This window comes from Plectropomus leopardus, chromosome 13 (genome assembly GCF_008729295.1).
Source record: "Plectropomus leopardus isolate mb chromosome 13, YSFRI_Pleo_2.0, whole genome shotgun sequence".
NCBI classification, from domain to species: Eukaryota; Metazoa; Chordata; class Actinopteri; order Perciformes; family Serranidae; genus Plectropomus; species Plectropomus leopardus.
In genome coordinates this window covers 19,642,769-19,664,261 of record NC_056475.1, presented here as the reverse complement: position 1 = coordinate 19,664,261, position 21,493 = coordinate 19,642,769, and the positions used below count along the sequence as shown (strand labels likewise).

Sequence of the window (21,493 nt, the reverse complement as noted above, 5' to 3'; positions counted from 1 at the left end):
TTTTGTTACTTTTCTTGCCAAATGACTCTTCATATATTGTTTGATTTTTCTAATAACTATTTGAAAGCAAAATGTTTTCTTAAAGTTGCTTTTCATTTTTGAGGGGTCTAATGTGAAATCTCATGATGTATAAGCAACAGTCATAACAATAATAGTGCTGGAGAAGGAACAAAGACAAGGTAAAGAATGAAGAAGTTACTGTAAATAGAAAAGTCATGTTGAAGAAAGACATTAACATGAATAAAAATACTCTTCCATTGCAGGTAATGGAGGGGCTTCCATCTGGGACAGTCATAGGGACAGTGATGGCTAAGGACCCAGACGAGGGAGAGAACGGGACAGTGTACTATTCTTTATCAGGTGAGTGTTGTAAATCCTCTTGGCGACATATTTTTATGCCTTGTTATGCTACATTTTTCCACCAGCAACAGCTGTCATTGGAGGCATTACATTTTCTCAATCTCTCAGTACGTTCGTCACATTATCATCAAGGCGATATCTCAACAACACATTCAGGGAATTTCTTAAAATTTAGCACAAACTTTCACTTGGACTCAACAATGACCTGATTAGATTTTGTTGGTCAAAGGTCAAGATCACTGTGACCTCACATTCATCTCATTCTTGTGAATATTTCAAAAATGCCTTGTGGGAATTTCCTCAAATTTGGCACGGATGTCCACTTAGACGCAAGGATGAACTGATTAGATGGATAGATGAATGGATGGATGGATGGATAGATAGATAGATAGATAGATCCTTAATGTGGCTTCTCTAACATTATAAAATATATATATGTATAAAAATCTAAAGTATGTACAATAGCATCCCTAAATGTATAAAATATAAAATTTAAAATATACCTGTGTAAATATATACATTTTGGTGTTTAAAGGTCAATGTAACTGTGACCTCACAAAGCATGTTTTTACTATTACTCAAAACTTCAAGCTAATTATGACAAAATTTCACACAAAAATCTGAAATAAAATAATGACTCGATTTTATATTCAAAATGATATAATAACACTTAGAATATTTAAATGACTTCTCTCTTTATTTGCACTGTTTCATCATAATTACCATTCAATCATACATTGAATTTAAGCTTTTATTTATAACTGTTGCGTCGCTCGAAGACGCGAGAGCAGAACGTTTTACCCTCAACCCCACCAGTGGCGAACTGAGAACCGCATCCCCTCTGAGATCGGCGGAGCGCGCTGAGTACGCCTTCACCGTGACTGCCGCTGACCATGGCACACCAGGCCTCAGCTCAACCTGCAAGCTACGGATACAGGTAAAAAAAATCAGTAGATTTTAATATTTTCTAATGCAACGGGCAATAGGGAACAAAGGCCAATCTGATGGTTAAAACCTACAACTGTCACATCTACATATTACCTCAGTCCTTTTGCATTCCTTGCTGCGAGTAATTTCCTCAAACTGTGCACAAAGTGAACAGTATAACTGTCAGAGGAATTGGGAAGAGAGATAAATATGAGAAGGAGAGAAGCTGAACCTGTGCCTGTACAAACAAAAGCATCTATCCAATCTAGCATGTGTGTTTCCTGCCCCAAAGGTTAGTGAGGTAACCAAAACCCAAGGTGAGAAACCCTGAGCTGCAGGAGGGAGCCGGTCTGGACTGAGTTATTGTTGTGAACTTTCTGCAGGGGGGTCAATCCTGCATATCAACATACAATATCAGGAATTCAACAGCAGGAGAAAAAAAGCCTGCCACAGAGGCATTTAGCCAGAAAAGGGTGGTGGTTTGCTTTGACTGTGGAGCTTTGAGCTCCGTGTTTTTATGTGATGTGATTTCAGAAAGGAAAAGGATGCTAATTACAGCGGGAGTGCTTGCCTTAGATTTCGCCTGCGCCCCGCTTGTGCGACACTGAGATTAGACAGAGGGGAAACAGGCACCTTGAAATCAAATGCTCCCAGATGAGATTTGATGAGAGCCAGCTGCATCAAATCACACAGAGAGAGAAAGGGAATGCACCACTGTACGGTAGCAGGCGGTGATACATACACGCATGCACACAAGCACACTCACTGTAACTACACATTCAAACACTCTCATGAGGTAACATTTCCAGATAATGATTTTGAGATAACATTTCACATAGCTGTGGGTAAAATCAGACACAGGGATTTTGTTGTACACCACAAGTACTACAGTCTGCACTCTAGCTAGCTTGCATCTGTACTGCAGGTATTAGGTAATACCAAGGTTAAAATACAAATAGTACATAATAGTTGCTTGCGCTGTGTGATAAGGCATCACATTCAAGAAAATGGAAGCACTTGGATGCGCTCGAGAACTTGTAGAACTTGTAGTCCTACATTTAAAGATTTGTGTCTAAAACAGATCTCAACCTAATATGGTGGTGATTGGCTTGTTGCAATGGAACTGCAATAGAAAAAACGCAGAGAAAAAATAGGACCTGGTTACATTTTCGGCGACTGCCCATTGTTCTGACGGCCCAAAATTCTGAGCCTCATTAGTCCAAAAAATATCCCATTGGACCAACATTTTCTGACTTCTTCAGCTAAATGCACCACAAATCACATGTAAAAGAAGGTTCACATGTTAATGACTCCAATTTTTTAAAAGCTAGAAAACTGGGTGCCAAGCCATTGTTTCAACAACCCAAAGTTCCAAAGCCCCATTAGTCTGAAAATGTCCCACTGGAACAAAAGTCCTTTTCTCCAACACTCTGTTATCCCAAAAACAAAGGTTCATTGCTCCAAAGTCCAATTTCTCCAAAAATGCACCCTCCCTATAATTAGACAACCAAAGAAACTAGGAAAAGATGTTTCTGTAAACCATGGACACGTTATATTTGTAGCCTGGATTATTTTGTAGCAGATATGTTGAAACTTTATGTTTCTCTTTACGCTTTGGCGAATGTAAGGTTAGGTTTAGGCACAAAAAACAGCTGGTTGTGGTTGGGAAAAGATCATGCTTTGGCTAAAAAAACATCCATGTTTGGTAGCACAAAAGCAGCTGGAAAAGCAGGAATCGGCTGGTGAAAAACAACTGGGTGTTGTTGCTCAGATGCCGCTGGGAAATACCGTGAAGGATCAGTGAAAACTCCTGGGAGAGGTTGCTCAAATGCAGCTGGAAAACCGAAACTAACTGCAGGGAGTATGTATTTTTTAGAGGACTTTGGCACAATAGGCGTAAATTTTGGGAATAATTGCTGTCAGAGAAATAAGCTTTTGGTCCAATGGGACATATTTCAGACTAATGGGGCTTCAGAAATTTTGGCCGTCAGAACAATGACATGTCACCCCATTTTCTAGCTTTTTAAAAATTGGAATCAGTAACAGGTGACCCTTCTTTGACATGTGTTTTGTAGTACATTTTAACTGCAGCTGCCTGCACATAAGGTTCAGTCTTTTTAGTCAGCACGTGAGGTTAAATTATGCACATTATCTGCATCCACTCCTCTTGTAGGTTTATTCCTGCTGTTCACATTCCAGCAAGCCACTAGAAACATGCAATACATTGCAACAGATCTTGGTAATGAAAGGTATTCTGTGTGTATGGATTTTTTGATGATGAAACTAGAGCTTGTTAAATTCTGCTTATGCTTGCTGTCTTCAGAGCTCTTTGATCTGTCCCAGAACAATATCGAGCCCTGAGGCTGTTGCTCGGAGTGGCAAAAGCCCCCCTGGCATGCACTTGTTTCTCATCTGACCGTACTGTGACATATGGTGGCTGCACTTATTGCTTTGCATTATTTGAACTGGAGTATTTACAGTTTTCCCTCACATTACACCCTTATTATTTTGTCTCAGGTCACACATTCTGATTCTCATCTTGAAGCCAGAAAGTCGCAGTGTCAGGATATTTACTGGAAGGATTGTACATAATGTCTTCATGCACAATGAGAATGCCTGTGAGGGTTATTATAGTAATAGCAACAAAACAGAAACAGATTACAGCCCAAGGCTATGTTTAGGGATGGGCTGGGGGGAGAACCATATAGCTTTATTGTCTGCAGAACTCTGAAGGAAATCAGATCCAGTAACATACACAGCATTCACCTTGACACTTTTCTCCTATACTTTATTGAAATATTAGTATTTATTAAATTGTTTTCACATTTTTTTCACTATTTTGGGAGAAATACATGGATGATTAAAGAAACAAATTTCCAAGTAATTACTTGCTTGACGCAGTTTGTTTGACTCTTCTTTTCTTTCCTTCAGGTTCTCAGCTCCTCTAAGTCCAACCCTAAGCCCAACATGCTCTCCATGACCCTAAATACAGTCGAAGGAGCTGCCCCGGGCTCCATCATCGGCTCTGTTCGCCCACATGACCAGCATGACAACACATTGGAAGGTCAGGTGACCTATCTGGTTGTGGGAGGGACGGACCGCGATGGGACTTTCATGGTAGACCGTTTAAAGGGTGATGTGTACCTGGTGCGCGAGCTGGACTATGAGAAGGGGTCAAGGTACACACTGCACATTGAGGTGTCGGACTTCTCCCAGGCATTTCCCAGCAGCCACTTGGTGCAGCTGGATATCAATGTGCAGGACAGCAATGACCATGCTCCCCAGTTCACAGAAGACCCCGTTACCATTGTGGTCCCTGAGAACATGGAACCAGGGGCTTCCATATATACTTTCCAGGCTCTTGATCAGGTGGGAAATCATTCTCTGTCTTAGACAAGTTATAATGGTAATCAATGACTGTTACTTATGATATAATTTCAACCAAACACCATAAATAAGACTAAACTTTGGTCATTTTCACCGTTGATTGTTTTTCTGATAGATTTATAATTAAGTCATAAAATGACAAAAACTGAGAAAAAAGTTAACTACAATTTCCCAGAGCCCAAGTTGGCCATTTTACCATCATATTTACAAGATATGATATTAGAAGATCATATTAAAAGATATGATTATAAATGATTTCAAAGATTAATTTATTATCAAAACTGTTTAAGAAACATTTTCTGTGTAACTATTTATCAAATAATCATTTTAAAATAATTCATTTACACCCAGTTTTTGAGAAAACTTATAGTTTCAAGGTCAAGAATGAACAATTGTCAGCAGTTTGCTCCTTTATGTTATTCTTTGCTAAATCAAAATTTCAATTTTCCGTTTAATTCATCCATTTTATCTTTTATGCAGGATGGCAGTGGACCCAATAGCGAACTGCGTTACTCCATTGAACACTACTGGCCTGACACACCTGACCTCCTGACCCTCGACCCCTCCAGTGGAGTCCTGACTCTGGGGCAGAAGTTAGATCGTGAGTCATCACCGTCCCTCTACCTCGTGGTGCGGGCCACAGATCAAGCAGAGGATCATTCTCAGAGACGCTGGGGTTCAGTCACTGCCCGGGTCTTTGTGACAGATGAAAACGACAACGCTCCAGTCTTTAGCTCTCCGTCTGCTGTCAGCGTCATGGAGGATCAGCCTGTAGGGTGAGTGGCAAGAAGTCTGTTTAAAAAAAAAAATCAAGTGCATTTACTCTCATGGCTCCAAGGTGGAAAACCTAAAAAATATCAAGTGGTTGACATGTCCTAATGTTGGATTTTTGTATCTTTATTGACAGGTTTGTGATTTTGTATGTGATGGCTCGGGATGAAGATGAAGGAGAAAACGGTCGAGTGTCATACAGAATCCAGGCAGGCAACAGCGCTGGCCGCTTTAGTCTCAACCCCAATACTGGTAAGAGTAATTTTAGGGTGAGATACAACATCTAAAAATATCGTAATGTTCCGATAATATAACAGGGTCTGTGGAGACTGGGGATTTCCCATAAATACCCAATTTACACTCCATCAAGCGATGATGAGGGTAAAATTCACCACATCGTTTTGTGCATTCACAATCTGGCTTTGAATGATTTAACACAGCAGGAGTAGTACTGTATGTGGCCTTTTCTCTGAGAGGGTTTCATGATTGATAGATAATCAGCATCCCACCCGTTGAAGCCCCCCTGGATGAACAAAACTTTCCACAAGGTCGTAATTACCCACTGAAGTGCAGTGTCCACAGGGTCTCAACTGCTAAAACACTCATAACCCTCATAACCATCTTTACTAGACGACCTTTCAATGCCTTAGAGCAATATTTCACTTGAATAATGCCTCAGTGTTCTTTTTTTGACGTATTTCTTCATGGGAACCGATCTTAATTTGGGCTAGGGATGAAGACACCCTTTGATATGTTATATATGTGTATGTGTAATCTCTTCATCACTGGAGCTGGTTGGTGTGGGCGTGCTTAGCTCCGGCTGAGATGGGATTAAGAACCGTAAGACAGACACTTAATGCAGCTTCCAGATGGAAGAAAGTCTTTACTTCATTACTGTCAAGTGTCTGGTGCATATGCGGGGCTTGATTTCACTTCTGGTTTGTTTCTCAGACTGTGTGGTGTTAAGCTTATGGTTAATAAAAACTGTAATAGCAGATTAGGATTGTTTTGCCAAGACATTTACCAAACTTCCTGGCTGATGTGAGGGTATCATTAGCCTGATTATCGCTTATAAATTATACGTGGGCTCTGCCAATATGAACTTTCTGTTATTTCTCTTGATGGCCGCTTTACTGGTTGTTTTATTAACCACTAATGTGTTTTATATGTCCCTTCATTTCTCCACAAGTAGCTTCAAAATTCAAACATTTTATTTATGCCATTTGAGAACATAGATATCAATGTTGGGCAATATATCAATATCAATATCAATATCGTGATATGAGACTATATATGGTGGTGATATCGTTATATGGTAAGTGTTGTTTTTTACTGATTTTAAAGGCTGTTTTGTTCTTGTATATATTATCTTGTGTACATTATTTGAAAAAAAATATATAGTTTCTCAAAATGTCTCAAAATGACAGTAATATTGTTTATCACAGTTATTTCTGGGATAGTATATCATCAGTCAAAAGTGGTATTAGTGACAGGCATATCATGATGTTTGATTTTGTCCCCAGTCCTATAAAGAAATCATTTTTTATATCAGCTTGTTTTATCATTTAAGCCATGTCAGACTTAGTAGAGAAGTAAAACATCATATCAGACACCATTTTTTATTGCTGCAGAATTGCATTAAATGAAAAACTTTTTCTGTCATATTTCTTACTTTTAGATACCTTAAAATCTTCAGTAGAACTTAAATAAGATTTCATGTGAATCTGAGCAAAGCTTATCCAGACAACATAAGAACACTTTCATCATATGGCTGGTGCTGAATCAGTAATCACTAAATGGGCTGCAGAGGAGAATGAACCCTTAAATGTTTTGCATCTGTTTGGCTGAAACATGGGAGTCAGAAAACCCCACAGGAACATCAGAGCCTCAACTCACACAACAGTCAACACACGGTGTGTGCGTGCGTGTGTGTGTGTGTGTATGTGTGTTTGGCATGCTGTGGCATTTATAAATTATACACGTCTCTCGGGCACCACATGCCAGCAAAGCTTGTGCACTGCTGTAAACAGTACACACACAATTCATATTTCCTCTCACTTTGACTGACTCTCCATGTAGTTGGGGTGATGACAGGGGTGTGGGGTGTAAACATAAAAGGTAGCAGAGTAACTGAAGCCAGAGAAGTGGTGGTCTTATTCACAGACTCTATGTGAACCAGCTTGATTTACATAAAACACACACACACATACACACACACATACACACACACTAACTAATGCCTTACAGATTTTAAGGCTAACAGATACTGTTTTGATTTACAGAGAAAAAAACAATGAGCTAATTTTAGCAGAGTTCATAGGCTGATTTGAGTTGGCAGCTATAGTTCCAGGTTGTAGTCTGGACCCTGCGTGTGTTTGCCTGCATGCCTGCACAAACATAATCATACATGTTCACTCATAAAGCGCTGATGTACATTTGAATGCATGTTCAAAGTGCCAGAATTTGACAGCTCGGCTCTGGCCTCTCAGTGTGGAAACTCTCATAAAGCAAAGCTGTAAAAGTTTTGTTTTTACTGGTCCTTCCAGGCATATAAATACTGCCTTTCTCAGGTACACAAAATTACATAGTCACAAGAATAATCCAAACACAAATGCACACACATCAAGACCAAAAGAACCCAAACGAGGATATACATTTCAAGTGAAGTAAATAAGGTCAGTTTTACAGTGTTTTTTCTTTCCTCTCTTGCAGGCTCCCTCTCTATCCTGAAAGCACTAGACCGAGAAGAGCAGGAAGTCTTCAATCTGACCATTGTGGCAGAGGATCATGGGATACCTCAGCTTTCCACATCTCAGGTGCTGTGTGTGCAGGTGATCGATGTGAATGATGAAGCTCCGTTGTTCCAGCGAACAGAGTTTGAGGCTCTGGTAATGGAAAACCAAGGGCCAGGAACAACTGTATTGACAGTTACTGCCACAGACCGCGACCAAGGTTGGTTGAAATATATTATTTTAAGACTGTGTGATCAGGATGCTGCATAAGGGGACATACAGTACTGCAGGCGCAAACTATATTTTTGGATATACAAAGACTTTAAAAAGATGTTATGTTACCAGATAAGTGTCTTATAATTCAGGAAAGACAAGTCGTACACATATTTTCCAGACTAAAAATTCCACAAAATATCAAAACAGTGTCTGTAGATTCCATATGAGGAACAAAGTTGTGTTTTTTGGTCAGTAAGAATTATGGATGAAGTCAAGGAAGGATGAATTTGGGACAATGTCAAGATTATAGGGCATCAAAAGAAAGAAAAGTTCCAAAATTCACAATAGAAAGAATGAGAAAGATATAAAAAGGTACATCTGGTATACAGAATTCTGCCATTATTCTGTACGTGCAATGTTCAGTTCATGTCAGTCAACTGACTTAACTCCACATCTGTCTTACTGCACCTTTACTGGATTTTGCTGCTACTGCTGATACTTGCACCCTCCTTAGTTGTACTTTGTACAACTACTTTTTCTTATTTTTATTGAGTGTGTTCTGTACGTCTATTAGTGAGATTCTATTATTAAATATTTCTTATCTCTTAAATGCATGCCTTATTCTAAATGTAAAATATTTGTTCATTTTTCTTAAATAGTATGCACCATTTAAGGATACATATTTGCAATTGTGTTATGCTTGCATAATGACAAAACAATTCTTGAATCTTGATTGCCTCCAGTAGGAAGGCCAGAGAACAGAACAAAAGAGACATATAAATGGTTTTGAGAAACCAAATTACTTTAAAATCCAAACCACAACCTCATGCTAATGAATATGAGTGCTTACAGCAATCGTCCAGAGCCTCATGTTTCTGGAGCTTTCATTTGGACTTGTTTGCAGCTTTATGTGCATTGAATTAATTAATATCACTGCATTTTTACATTCAACTTAGGCTATTTTTCTTTATTGCCAGTTAAGCAGTTTGCTTTTTTGCGTGACTTGTGTTTAAATGCAGGTACTAATGGCCAAGTAACATATGGTGGTGTGACAGAGGAAGGCTTCATCATCAACCCTATGACAGGAGTCATAACCACCACGAGGGAACTGGACACAGAGCTACAGGATCACTACACACTCACTGGTACTACTATTTTACTATTTACACAACTCTATTTTCCTTGTTGTCACCATACTGATGGAGCTATAGCATATTTATACCCACAGAACACCTCAAGTACAATTGATAAAAATTTTGTTTTGGATTAAACATCTCATTGGTTTAACATTTTCCATCGCTCATCAGTGTATGCCAGAGATGGAGGGCTGCCTCCTAACTTTGCGAAGGCAGTAGTCCGTGTGGAGGTGCAGGACGTGAATGACAATCCTCCAGTCTTTGCAAAGCTATGGTACGGACTGGAGGTGCCAGAGAACCAGGCCCCTGTAGAGCTTTGCTTCCTCAAGGCCACAGACCCCGACACAGGTCCTGGTGGAGAGCTAGAGTACAGGATCACTGGTGAGAAACAGTGTTGTTTAACCCAAGTATTTTATTAGAATAGATTTAAAGAGCGATTATGTTCACCACAATTGCTGTAATTGCTTTTGGAGGGTGTGTTGAATGTGGAAATAACAATATCCTGGGAGAGACTGTGAATTTTTGTCATTTTTGGTGATTTTAAGGCTTAAAATGGTAGAGTGGAAAATTACAGACAGCTGACAGATTATTACAGTTGACACTCAATGTGTGTGTATGCAATGATTACAGCTAAATCAAACTTGTATTAGTCATTACATTCTCTTGGACCAGTTTTGGTGATATCTGAATTTGTAATGACAGTGTGCATGCAGCATTTGGACCAATGTATTGCTTCTGACAGCACTCATTCCTCCCATATGAAAGATCACATGTACTAGGCTCGCCCCTCATCTTCTTCTGGCTTATTTCAAATATAGCACATTCCATATATTTGTCTGGAGCAAATTCAAACTTTTACTTAAGTGCAGAGTTGGCACAAATGCTTTCATCACTCAGTCCATAGAGGATTCTTGGATTTAAGATTTTTGTTTCTCAATTCTCTATCCAGCTGGTGATCCTGATGGAGACTTCCATCTCGACACCAGTACGGGAGCCCTGTCCACGTCACGTGGCCTAGACAGGGAGACGAGTGCTGAATACACTCTGGAGGTCGTAGCTACGGACCAAGGCAGCCCTGCTCTCAGCACGACTGTCACAGTAGAAGTCAAAGTGCTAGATGTCAATGACAACAGTCCCGTCTTCAGCAGAAGTAGCTACTCTGTGGAAGTGTCGGAGGATGCTGCAGAGGGGTCCAAAGTTCTGGAGGTAAGTAGGAATGGTAATTTAAATGATGCTCTGTTTAAATGTCTCCCTGGCATCGTGTATATCTTACTTTTATAACAAAAGTCGTCCCATGTCACTAGTACTCACTGAATCCTAAAACAGTATTTATCTCTTATAGGTGTCAGCCACGGATGTAGATGATAACTTGAACGGAAAGGTTCTTTACTTCCTAAGCCGAGAGGCTCACGGAGCATTCAGTGTAGATGAGAACACTGGTGTTATCACCACATCGGCACCTCTGGACCGTGAAAAACGGGCGTCATATAGCTTCCAGGTGTTTGCTGTTGACCTTTCACCTGCTGAACCCAGGAACGCATCTGCTCAGGTGAATGAAGGGTTAGAGAAAAAAAACCCTTAAATTCATGATTAACATGTTTTTTTATGCTCAGTACATTAGCAATGGACTTTGCACTTAACCCACATGTGACCTCTTCTTTCTAGGTGACAGTCACCATCCTAGATGTCAACGACAACACTCCCTTTTTCATCCAGGATCCGCTGGTCATCGAAGCGTCCAGCAGGCGTTCCCAACGGGTTCTGGCCACCATGAAGGCTGAGGATAAAGACTTTGGAGCCAATGGTTCTGTCTTTTACCGTTTCGCTATGCCAGTCAAGGGCTTCAGCATCAACTCCCTCACTGGGGAGATCCAGGCCACGGAGCCGCTCGGGAGTCTGACCCAGGCTCAGAGGACCTTGATAGTGGAAGCCATGGACCAGGGCAGTCCAGCTCAGTCTGCACAGGGAGTGGTGGTGATCTATGTGAAGGAGGTGGAGTACAGCGGCATTCGCTTCTCCAGGAATGCCAGAGATGTGAGCTTGCAGGAGAACGCTGTAAAAGGTCTGACATTATTAAAGTATTATTAGGGATTAGAATAATCATTTCTGTTAATTTGTCCCGCTTTACACTTTGAAGATCTCTCTGCTGTCACAGTTGAGCAATATCTTCTCTGCTCTACTTCAAAAATGTAGGCACAGCTGTGGCTCAGGCTCAGGCTCAACACCCAGACGGCACACGCAAGGGGATCAGCTATAGCCTCTTCAGTGGGAATAGAAAGCAGGCCTTCAGCATCAGCTCCTCAACAGGTGAAACTCACAATAAAACTTGTTTTTTAAATGTCCTATAGATGTTATTGAGGTGTGGATTTTAAAAAATGTAAACATCAGTTTAATCTGCCATTTGATGATTGTGTGATCCTTATTTCCCTCTCAAATCTTCAGGTGAAATCATGGTGCAGAGCCCCAATGGACTGGACTTTGAAGATACTCCCAGACTCCGTCTAGTTGTGAAGGCTGAAACTGTGTCCTCCACATCTTTCATGGCGATCAATTTGATCCTGCAGGATGTCAATGACAACCTTCCTCGCTTCCAGCTGCAGAATTATGTGGCCTACATGAGAGAAGCACAAGGATACGAGATGCCAATCATACAGGTATTTCCAAAAAAACCCCCCAAAACTGCACAACAAAACAAGCAAAGTCTGTCAATTGGCTTGGTCTAGTTTTCCTAAAGGTGTAATTACATTCTCCTCTCCTACACCCTCTCCCAGGTGATGGCTGAGGATGTGGACCAGGGCCAAAATGGTCAGGTGACTTATTCCATCCAGTCGTCAGGCATGAGCGGCTTGTTCAAGATCGACCCGATGACAGGAAGCATCACCACAGCAGCCATCATGGACCGTGAGATCTTTACCCAGACCAAGTGAGAACAGATCTGTGGTTGAATTAACCTCAACAAGAACCATTTTATGCACACATTTTGAAGATGGATATATTTTACCTGTAATAAATGTTTGAGCTCCTGCGTGGTACAGAAAAAATCCTTAATGTATTCACAGAGGCAAACATGTATAGCACACCATGAATCATTCACTCAGCTAGTTTGTGTTTAGATAGCTGGTGAGGAGGTTGTAGTCTGCTGATGATATAAGCACCAGTGCAAACTGACTGAGCATGCCAGATGTATCAAAGCTGTAATTTCAAATCCTGTAAATCAACCCCTGCTCACTATAACATATTCATTATTTTTTTTGTGTTGCTTCCATAAATCTTCTTTTGCACGAGAATGTGCAACCAAAAGTGTGATGTGCATTATTTTACATTTTCTCTTTCATCACCAACATAAGAAGTAAACTTTTAGAACTACACATATGATCAAAGACAAGACAACTTTTTGGACCATTTCTTATTTTTTCCCGACCACAGGTTAGTAGTTACAGCGACTGACAGAGGAAGTCCACGACTGGCTGGTTCAGCAACTTTAACAGTCATCATTGTTGACCAGAATGACAACAGTCCCACTATTCCCTTGCCCAAGGAAGTCCGTATCCCAGAGAGTAAGTACTTTATCCCTTTGAAAACTGAATGGACATCTCTTTTCTTTTACTTAATTCAGATGTCTTTCACAAATATTTAAACCTTTAAACCATGAGCAAATTGGTGTGTTTCTCATATTAGAAGATTTAGAAATTTCTGGTCATTAATTAATTTGTTGCTCATTGCCTTCTGTCCATTTTTTTCAGAGAGATCAAGCCACTTTGCTCAGGGTTGAAAGGGTTAATTTGCAGGAGTTGTGTTCTTTCTAGTTATGAATCTTATGTAGGCCAGTTTACAGCAAACATATTACATTTACAAAATGAATTATGTCACCAGAAAAACCCTTTGGGCGCTGTGTAGTTGTGCATCATGGCTCAGCAACGGCATAAAAACTATTAAAACAATGATTCTATCCACAAGAAGATAATACAGTTAATTGTTTTTGTTCATTTTCTTTCTCTACCAGATATGTTGATTGGCACGGAGATCACTCTTGTGACAGGTAACGATGTCGACTCCAGTCCTGCTCTCTCCTACTCCTTGCAACTGGACCCAACAGCCTCAGGCAAGTTTGGGATTCACCGCTACAGTGGAGGCGTATCACTCACCGCCCCTCTGGACTTTGAGGAGAAGACGTGGTACACCCTGACTGTCAGAGCCACAGACAGCCAACATCAGACTGAGGCTAACATTACAATACTAGTGGAGGATATTAATGACAATGCACCTGCGTTCACCCATGATCTCTATCAGGTAGGCTGGTACATAAATCAACCTGATTTCTTTTTTTTAATGCTTTGCATGGTATATACAATAAGTTGTTTAAATTTCTGATTTTCTCAGACCCTATAAAGTTTGATAGGGAATTAAACTTAGTTCAAAAACAGTTTTGAACTAAGTTTCACTCCAGCAGACTACTTCATGTCTGCTGGAGTGACGAAGGAGAAAACCGTACTTGTAGTGACGCACACATATTTTAAAAAAACACACACGTACATTGCCCAGGACTGGAGTGATAAAAGTTAACTGCCTATTGTTACCTTAGGGAAATTTTGCAGAGATCAGCCTGTATTTACTTCTTCGTCTCAGGAAATGACCTCAACATTAGCACAAATTCAGGAAAAACAGGAATTATGATTTAAGATGCAATTTTCCCCTGAGTGAGTTTAGTGCCTGTTGACCTTTATTACAGTATTTATGTGATCTGTTGTTGGCTTATGTGTTTCTTTGGCATTGATGCTCGAATACTGTCTTTGCACTCCAGGTCACTCTGCCTGAGCATACACCGCCAGGAAGTGTAGTCGTTACAGTAACAGCAACTGACCGGGACTCTGGAGAAAACGGAAAGATCACCTACAGAGTGACGTCATCAACCCAGGAAGGCTTCTACATTGACCCCAACAACGGTAGACAACTTTGGCTCCTCTCCAGACATAGTTTACAGGGTTCCCATGGCCATGGAAAACCTGGAAAATTCATATTATTTCACAGTATCATTTTCCAGGCCTGGAAAAGTCATGGAATTAGTAAAATTAATTGAACATTTGGAAAAGTCATGGAATTTTGTTGTGTGTAATGAAATTGTTACAGTAATCTTTTAGGGATACCCATTCACGTAATGTAACATAATGGAAAATTAGTCTTCTGTAAGTTAGCTGGTGGTCGACTTAGGGCTGGACAGTATATTGTTTCAGCATCGACATTGTGGTTATTAAATTATTTACTGCTTTATACAAATAAACAACTTGCAAAGTTCTTATTTACCATGACTAAAACTGGCCAAGCCTCTCCTTTAAAGACAGGTTATGTCTGTGACAAAGTGTGGCAGCCTTTATTATGGGAAGTGAGACTCCCCTACGTGTGTTTTTGTGTGGAAAAGTATTGTAACCATGCTGGCAAGTGCCACAGACACAATGAAGCACATGCTTTTCCAAAATGGAAACTTATTTATGGGTCTTTGAAAAGTGATGGAAAAGTTTTGAAATTTTGTCTGTGAAAATGTGTGGAAACCTCAAGTTTAGCTTCTTGAATAATATTCCAGTTTTGAAAGATTTTAAAGTAACTTCCCCAGCACACTGACTTCCTCTCACTTTCCTCTGTATTCAGGAACCCTGTTCATCAATCACAGAGCTGAGTTTGACCCTGAACGTCCGTCAGTCAGTATTGTCATTGAAGCTTGTGATGGAGGTTCGCCTTCGCTCTCCTCCCTCACCACTGTCCAGGTCCAAATTTCTGACGTCAATGACAACGCTCCTGTGTTTCACCAATCAGAGTACAGGTCAGTCTACATTCATTAGATTCTGAATGTGTTATTTCGTAACCTAAACAGCTGTCCTTACTTATGTAATGTTTTTTGTCTGCAGGGCTACGGTTTCGGAGGACACCATCCCGGGGTCAACAGTTCTGACTTTTGAGGCCTTTGACAGTGACCTCTCTCGAGAAAACTGTGGTTTCGACTTTGCTATCGCCAATGGGAATGAAGGAAATGCATTCCAGATTGAGAGCAGCGTGCGGTTCCTGGAGGGTCGGGGCTTTCAGACAGTTGGGACTCTACTTTTGGCTGAGGGGCTCGACTTTGAAACCAAGCCACTTTACAACCTCACTGTGGTGGTGTCAGACCGAGGTGTGCCCCAGAGGAGCTCTAGTGTTGCTGCGGTGCTAACCATTGGTGATGTGAATGATAACCCTCCTGTGTTCAGCAGAGCAGAATATACTGTGTCACTGAGTGAGGGAGCTGCTGCTGGGACTGAGATAATCCGACTGACTGCTACAGGTGGGCAAATGTCTTCTCTTTTTGTCTATATATATGCAATAGTGGACAAAGTACACAACTCTGTTACTTGAGTCAAAATATAGATAATCATGGTCAAATATTGCTCCAATACATGTGGAGGTTTCTGAGTCCAATTATTACTTGAATTAAAGTACTGGAGTACTTGCTTAAAAAGAAACATAATTATTAAAAGCACATTTTTTAAAATCTCAACGCATTGTATATTGTCATAATACATGTATAGAAGCTTATGACTCTAAAACAACCCATTAAATCCACCAACTCGCTTGTAGAACCTGTACAATGAAAAGCTTGTTGAATACGCTGCCTGTAGAAATGCCCATAGAAACACAAATTGACATGCTTTCTCAGGTTAGATGGAAAATTTTTGTCCATGATAAAGGTTATAAACAGTAAACAGAGCAAACATTGAAAACGATACAGATCATTGACTTGAGGTATGCCCATCGGTAATATGGTGAAGAAAAAAATCATCTGTTGACCTCAAAGCAAATGTAACAAGTAACAAGAGCCATCCCAGAAATGTAGTGGAGTCAAAAGTACAATATTTGTATTTTTAAATGTAGTGGAGTCAAAGGGATATGTTTCCAGAAACAATAATACTGAAGTAAAGTACAGATACTCAAAAACTGTACTTATGTACAGTAATTGAGTAAATGTACTTTGTTACTGTCCACCACTGTTTATATTTCATGTTCTTACCAGTTTTTGCAACATTACTCTCTTACTTTGTCTCTCAGTTCATTACTTGTACTCTGTTGTCTTTTTGTCAGATCCAGACTCAACTCCCAATGCTGAGGTCCAGTATACTATCAGCTCTGGTGATGAGGTGAACTTGTTTACCATGGACCAGTGGACTGGAGCCTTGCGGCTTCAGCGAGCTCTTGACCGTGAGCACCAGTCCACACATATTGTCATCATCCAGGCCACAGATGGACAGGGTCACTTTGCACTTGCTCCTGTCATCGTTGAAGTGAAAGATATAAATGACAATCATCCATACTTCCCTGTGGAAGTCCTAACAGCCAGTATCAGAGAAAACCAACCAGCAAACTCACCTGTGACTGTTTTGCATGCCATAGACCATGACACAGGGGTTTTTGGCCAACTGAAGTACCACATTGTGGAGCGGTCTGTGGCAGGAAAAGAAAGCTTCACTGTGGATCAGAACTCCGGAGAAATCAAAAGTAAAGTTCCCTTTGACTTTGAGAAGGTCAACTCCTTTAACTTTGTAGCAGTGGCAGTAGATTCTGGCAATCACTCAGCCACCGTAACTGTACAGGTGTTTGTCACAGGTGAGGATGAGTATGATCCACTTTTCACATCGTCTGATTTCTCCTTTGAAGTTCCAGAGGGAGCTAAGAAAGGTCAGAGCATTGGCCAGGTCCAGGCAAATGATGAAGATGGAGGGGTGGATGGTATTGTTCTCTATTCTCTTCCCACCAGCTCCCAGTACTTTGATGTAAACAAAACCACTGGGGTCATTTTCCTCAAAGTGGATGGTTCAGGCAGCAGCAGTAGCAGCAGCTCAGGACGGGCAAAACGGGAAACCAGACTGATGAACCTGGAAGTGAAAGCTCACAGTCCTCTAGATGCTTCTCGCACCACAACGGCCCAGGTCTCCATTGATGTCACAAACACCAACTTCGGCCTGGCCCCCGATGTCAACATTCTCCTGATAAGCATCATTGCCGTGTCTCTTGGTTTTATTGTATTGCTTGTGGTCATGGCTGTGGTGGTGTTCCTTGTCAAGTCACGCAGGAGGAAGAAAGCCCAGGAAGCGGGGAACAGAACTGTCGCGTCAGGAACGGCTCTACAGAAATTAGATGATTGCAACTCAGGACCAGGAGGGGAGAGGATCTACCACCAGGCCTTGCCGGGGTATGCTGGAGATCAGGGTGGGGCCGGTGGTGGCCCCTACACTAGAGGAGGCTCTCTGGATCCGTCACACTCAAGTGGAAGAGGATCGGCTGAGGCAGCGGAGGATGATGAGATCAGGATGATCAATGAGTACCCTCGCGTTGCTTCCATCACCTCGTCCATGCAAGAGCACATCTCGGCCAGAGGACCAGACTCTGGAATTCAGCAGGACGCTGACCAGCTCTCTGATATCTCCTGTGAGCCCGCAGCTTTGGAGGGCAGCACCTGGTTCAAAGGAAAGAAACTGGGAGGTAGTCTCAGTGGGACCTTGCTCTCTGGCCAGCTCCCAGTCTATAGAGACGAAGGAGGAGGGTATCTAGGGGTAGGCCGCGGCCTCAACATATCCCTCCCCAAGGATTACGCCTTCCCTGAGGACGGTAAACCTTCAGTGGATGGTTCTCTGACGGCAATCGTTGCCAGTGATGAGGAACTCCGCGGAAGCTATAACTGGGATTACCTGCTCAACTGGTGCCCACAGTTCCAGCCTCTGGCAAATGTCTTCACAGAGATCGCCAGGCTGAAAGATGAAACTGCCCAGCAGAGCCAGAACCCTCGCCAACCCTTCCAGCCCAAGCACAAAATAGATCCCAAACCTAGAATTGACCCTCCACCACTCATCACATCAGTGGCCCACCCGGGGGCCATGTCAGTTCCCCCCAAGGTCCCTGTGATTGGACGGACATTTCCCCACTTGGCCTCACTCCGCAGGTCCCCTATCAGTCATGAGGGATCCATTTCATCAGCAGCAATGTCCCCCAGCTTCTCCCCTTCGCTGTCCCCCCTGGCAGCTCGATCTCCAGCTGTGTCTCCCTTTGGAGTAAACCAAGGGCCCTCAGCGTCCATGATCAGCACCAGGGAGCCCTCACTGGACCAGAGTCCTGATCACGAGATGAGAATATGATGGAAAAATTAGAAAACTATTTAAGGAGGAACTTGAATCAACCTGAACAAAGCATGACAGGGCAGCCTTTTGGCTGTTCCTTTTTCATGGAACAAAAGTGGAGGTGTCATGCCATTCTCAGAAACCATGGTTTTTGTCATGAAACACAGGTTTCACAAATGTCCAGATTGTGACATTTGTTTCAAGTGTCTGGCCATGTGAATTTCGGACAATAAAGACACACCCACAAAAACATACTCAACCTTCTCTTGGTAGGATATTTGCATTCTTTGAAGCACTTCCAAAGGTTGACAGTGTTACAAAAATGCACAAAAGTGGAACATGTGCCTGGGTTGACAGGACCAGCCCACCTTTTCATGTCATCAGTGACGCAGGTCTCCATGAACTTAACGGGGTTAAGAGGTAGACTCTTCATGGGTATGTGCAGCTACCATGCCCTGCAGTCGGAGATCCCTTAGTGTGTAGATAGATGTGTAGTTTTCATGTTACCTCGCTGGCTGGCCAGAGAGCTAAGGACCTTGTTCCTCTCTTTGTGTCCGTGAACATTTTTACACTCCAGTATTAAACTCATCTAGTTGCTGCTTTTAAAGTGGCCTCTGGACATGTGTGTGAATCCCATGGACACACAAAAGATGTGTGTTCACACAGACACTGATTCATTGAACTGGCAATGCATCACACGATGGAAAGGCAATGGAGATTTTTTTTTCTCATTAATTGAGATGACACTTCTTTTGATTTTACTTTTATTTTTATATATTTTTATATAAAATTATGATTTCAGATCCAAAAATGCCATTATTCCACATGGAGGTTTTTTTGTGTATTTGCATATATGTATATTTGTATGTATGCAGGCTATGTACTGTATGTGTCTCCTAGGTTTTTAGAGACTCTTGTGACAGTTCTGATGTAAGTGAGAGGGAGACTTGTGTTTTTAGCATTATTTATATAAAAAGAGGACTTGCTGCCATAATTTGACAGTAGGAAACGAAGCACAGCTCACACTATGCTTTGTTACCTTAAGATTTTTTTTTTTTTGTCAAATCGTAGATCATCCTGAATCCAAAACAACTGGATGGAAACTTGTCATCTATATAAATGCCTGATTTTCCAGCAGTTTAGCACTCCCTTTGTTATTCAGGGACAACTCAATTTGCTGATCACCTCTGTGTCTTTGATAGAAAGTGCTTCCTAAAATCAATAACATCAGTCATTTTAACTCAAATGCATTTTACTGTGAAGTGGTTCATCTCAGCACAAAATAAATAAACATGCAATGTATAGGCTGGGATTCTCATGACATGACTTGGAAAAATGTTGCACAGGAGCCTGACAAGTGAGAAGCAAATGCCTGAATGCATGAGCCCGGATGAATGTACAAGGATATAGCAACCGTTGCAGTATTTATTTTCCATGTTAACTCTATGTTCTGTACATTTTATTGCTATGATTCACTCATCTACGTTGTCACCAGAATGATGAGGTGTTTTCGGTTTCCATGTGTTTAACTCATCAGCTACACCTTCTTTCTTTTCTCTCATTGTTCAGAACCAGTTTTAACAGTTTCTTTCTCATTCTTCCATGTATTTATTCTCAAAGCCTGTTTTTAATCTTTAGGGGTAATCACAGCAATTGGATGTCACTTTGTTTTCAAAAGATGGCTTCTACCTCTGTCCTTTGTTCAACATAACCTTACAAATCGCCTCATACAAAGCTGGCACTGGCTCATCTAAAAGCTACACATGCCACGAGCCTAACTCCAGTACAACATGTTCTCGACTCATAATCATGCTGTCTTAGAAACATTTCTGTGTTGGAGGACCTCCATTTGGAGTGCAGTTTTAGATGACTGCCAGAGGCTGATCATTGGATCAGTGGCAGACAAAAAAAAAGAGCTGTACATGCATTTGAAGCAAATAAATTCCTACTGATCTCTTTTGACAAACTGGCGTCAGACCTCATCTTTTTCAGAATTCACACCAAGGCTTTGAGGGAAGAACTGAAAAGTAATTAAAGTTTAACAGTGTTCCAGTTATCTTAGCTGGGAGTTGTAACTTTGAAGAGCTGAAGTTAACGTCAGTCTTTAGGCAAGGATATTACTAAAGGGAGGGGAAGACTTGGCTCGGGCAGAATCACAACAGACCTTATGAGGGCAGTCGGCCAGGAGGCAGAGACCTACACTGAGTATGGTCACCATCTGGCTTTCAAGAGCAGCAAATATAAACCTGAAAGTAAAACTGAACAGTAGCCCTATCTGCTGTTTAGGCTAATACATTATATTAGCATTATCTTTAGGTTTGGTTGATTTCCAGCTGATTTGGCTGTTATCAGACCATTAAATGGTCATTATCTACAGTAGTAAGTGTCAAAGATATGGGTTTGTATGGGGCCTGTCACACCAACCATTTTGGTGAAAAGGCCATTATCAGGCCATGAGATGAAACTTCCCTCCAGAAAGGGCTTTTATTGAACTTTCTTCCTTGTGTGAGAAATACCACATGGGGGGTGATGTATGGATCAAACACAGGACATTAACCAAGGAGTTTGGGATTTACATGTCAGTCCTATGTTAAACCAATATCTGTGTCCAACCATGATTTTTTTTTTGTACCTATCTATTTTTGTTTTTGTGCCTAAATCAAAGGAAAGTGAAACCCAACAAACTAAAAATGGCCATTAAATGGACTTAAACCTACCAGTAGGTGTAGCAGGCCCCTACTCATTCATATGTACAAGGTTTGTAACCACAGATAACAGCCATTTAAAGGGGTGATAGCATCCCAATCAGGTGCGAATCTGGCCAAAATGT

General features: G+C 41.3%; 1 protein-coding gene across 1 annotated transcript in view; it reads left to right on the top strand.

The window, feature by feature from the left end:
• LOC121952282 (protocadherin-16-like) overlaps positions 1-20,629 on the top strand; it is a 99,290-nt gene extending 78,661 nt beyond the window's left edge. Inside the window, exons 10-29 of the mRNA XM_042498854.1 lie at positions 264-360; positions 1,140-1,297; positions 4,219-4,656; positions 5,155-5,450; positions 5,582-5,697; positions 8,158-8,397; positions 9,413-9,538; positions 9,701-9,910; positions 10,479-10,735; positions 10,872-11,078; positions 11,195-11,591; positions 11,723-11,836; positions 11,972-12,183; positions 12,301-12,452; positions 12,956-13,086; positions 13,533-13,819; positions 14,331-14,472; positions 15,173-15,344; positions 15,430-15,839; positions 16,634-20,629. Coding sequence (XP_042354788.1) covers positions 264-360; positions 1,140-1,297; positions 4,219-4,656; positions 5,155-5,450; positions 5,582-5,697; positions 8,158-8,397; positions 9,413-9,538; positions 9,701-9,910; positions 10,479-10,735; positions 10,872-11,078; positions 11,195-11,591; positions 11,723-11,836; positions 11,972-12,183; positions 12,301-12,452; positions 12,956-13,086; positions 13,533-13,819; positions 14,331-14,472; positions 15,173-15,344; positions 15,430-15,839; positions 16,634-18,681 — 6,210 coding nt within the window. The 3' untranslated portion in view covers positions 18,682-20,629. The remainder of the gene's footprint in view (positions 1-263; positions 361-1,139; positions 1,298-4,218; positions 4,657-5,154; positions 5,451-5,581; positions 5,698-8,157; positions 8,398-9,412; positions 9,539-9,700; positions 9,911-10,478; positions 10,736-10,871; positions 11,079-11,194; positions 11,592-11,722; positions 11,837-11,971; positions 12,184-12,300; positions 12,453-12,955; positions 13,087-13,532; positions 13,820-14,330; positions 14,473-15,172; positions 15,345-15,429; positions 15,840-16,633) is intronic.
• Positions 20,630-21,493: the final 864 nt, after the last annotated feature.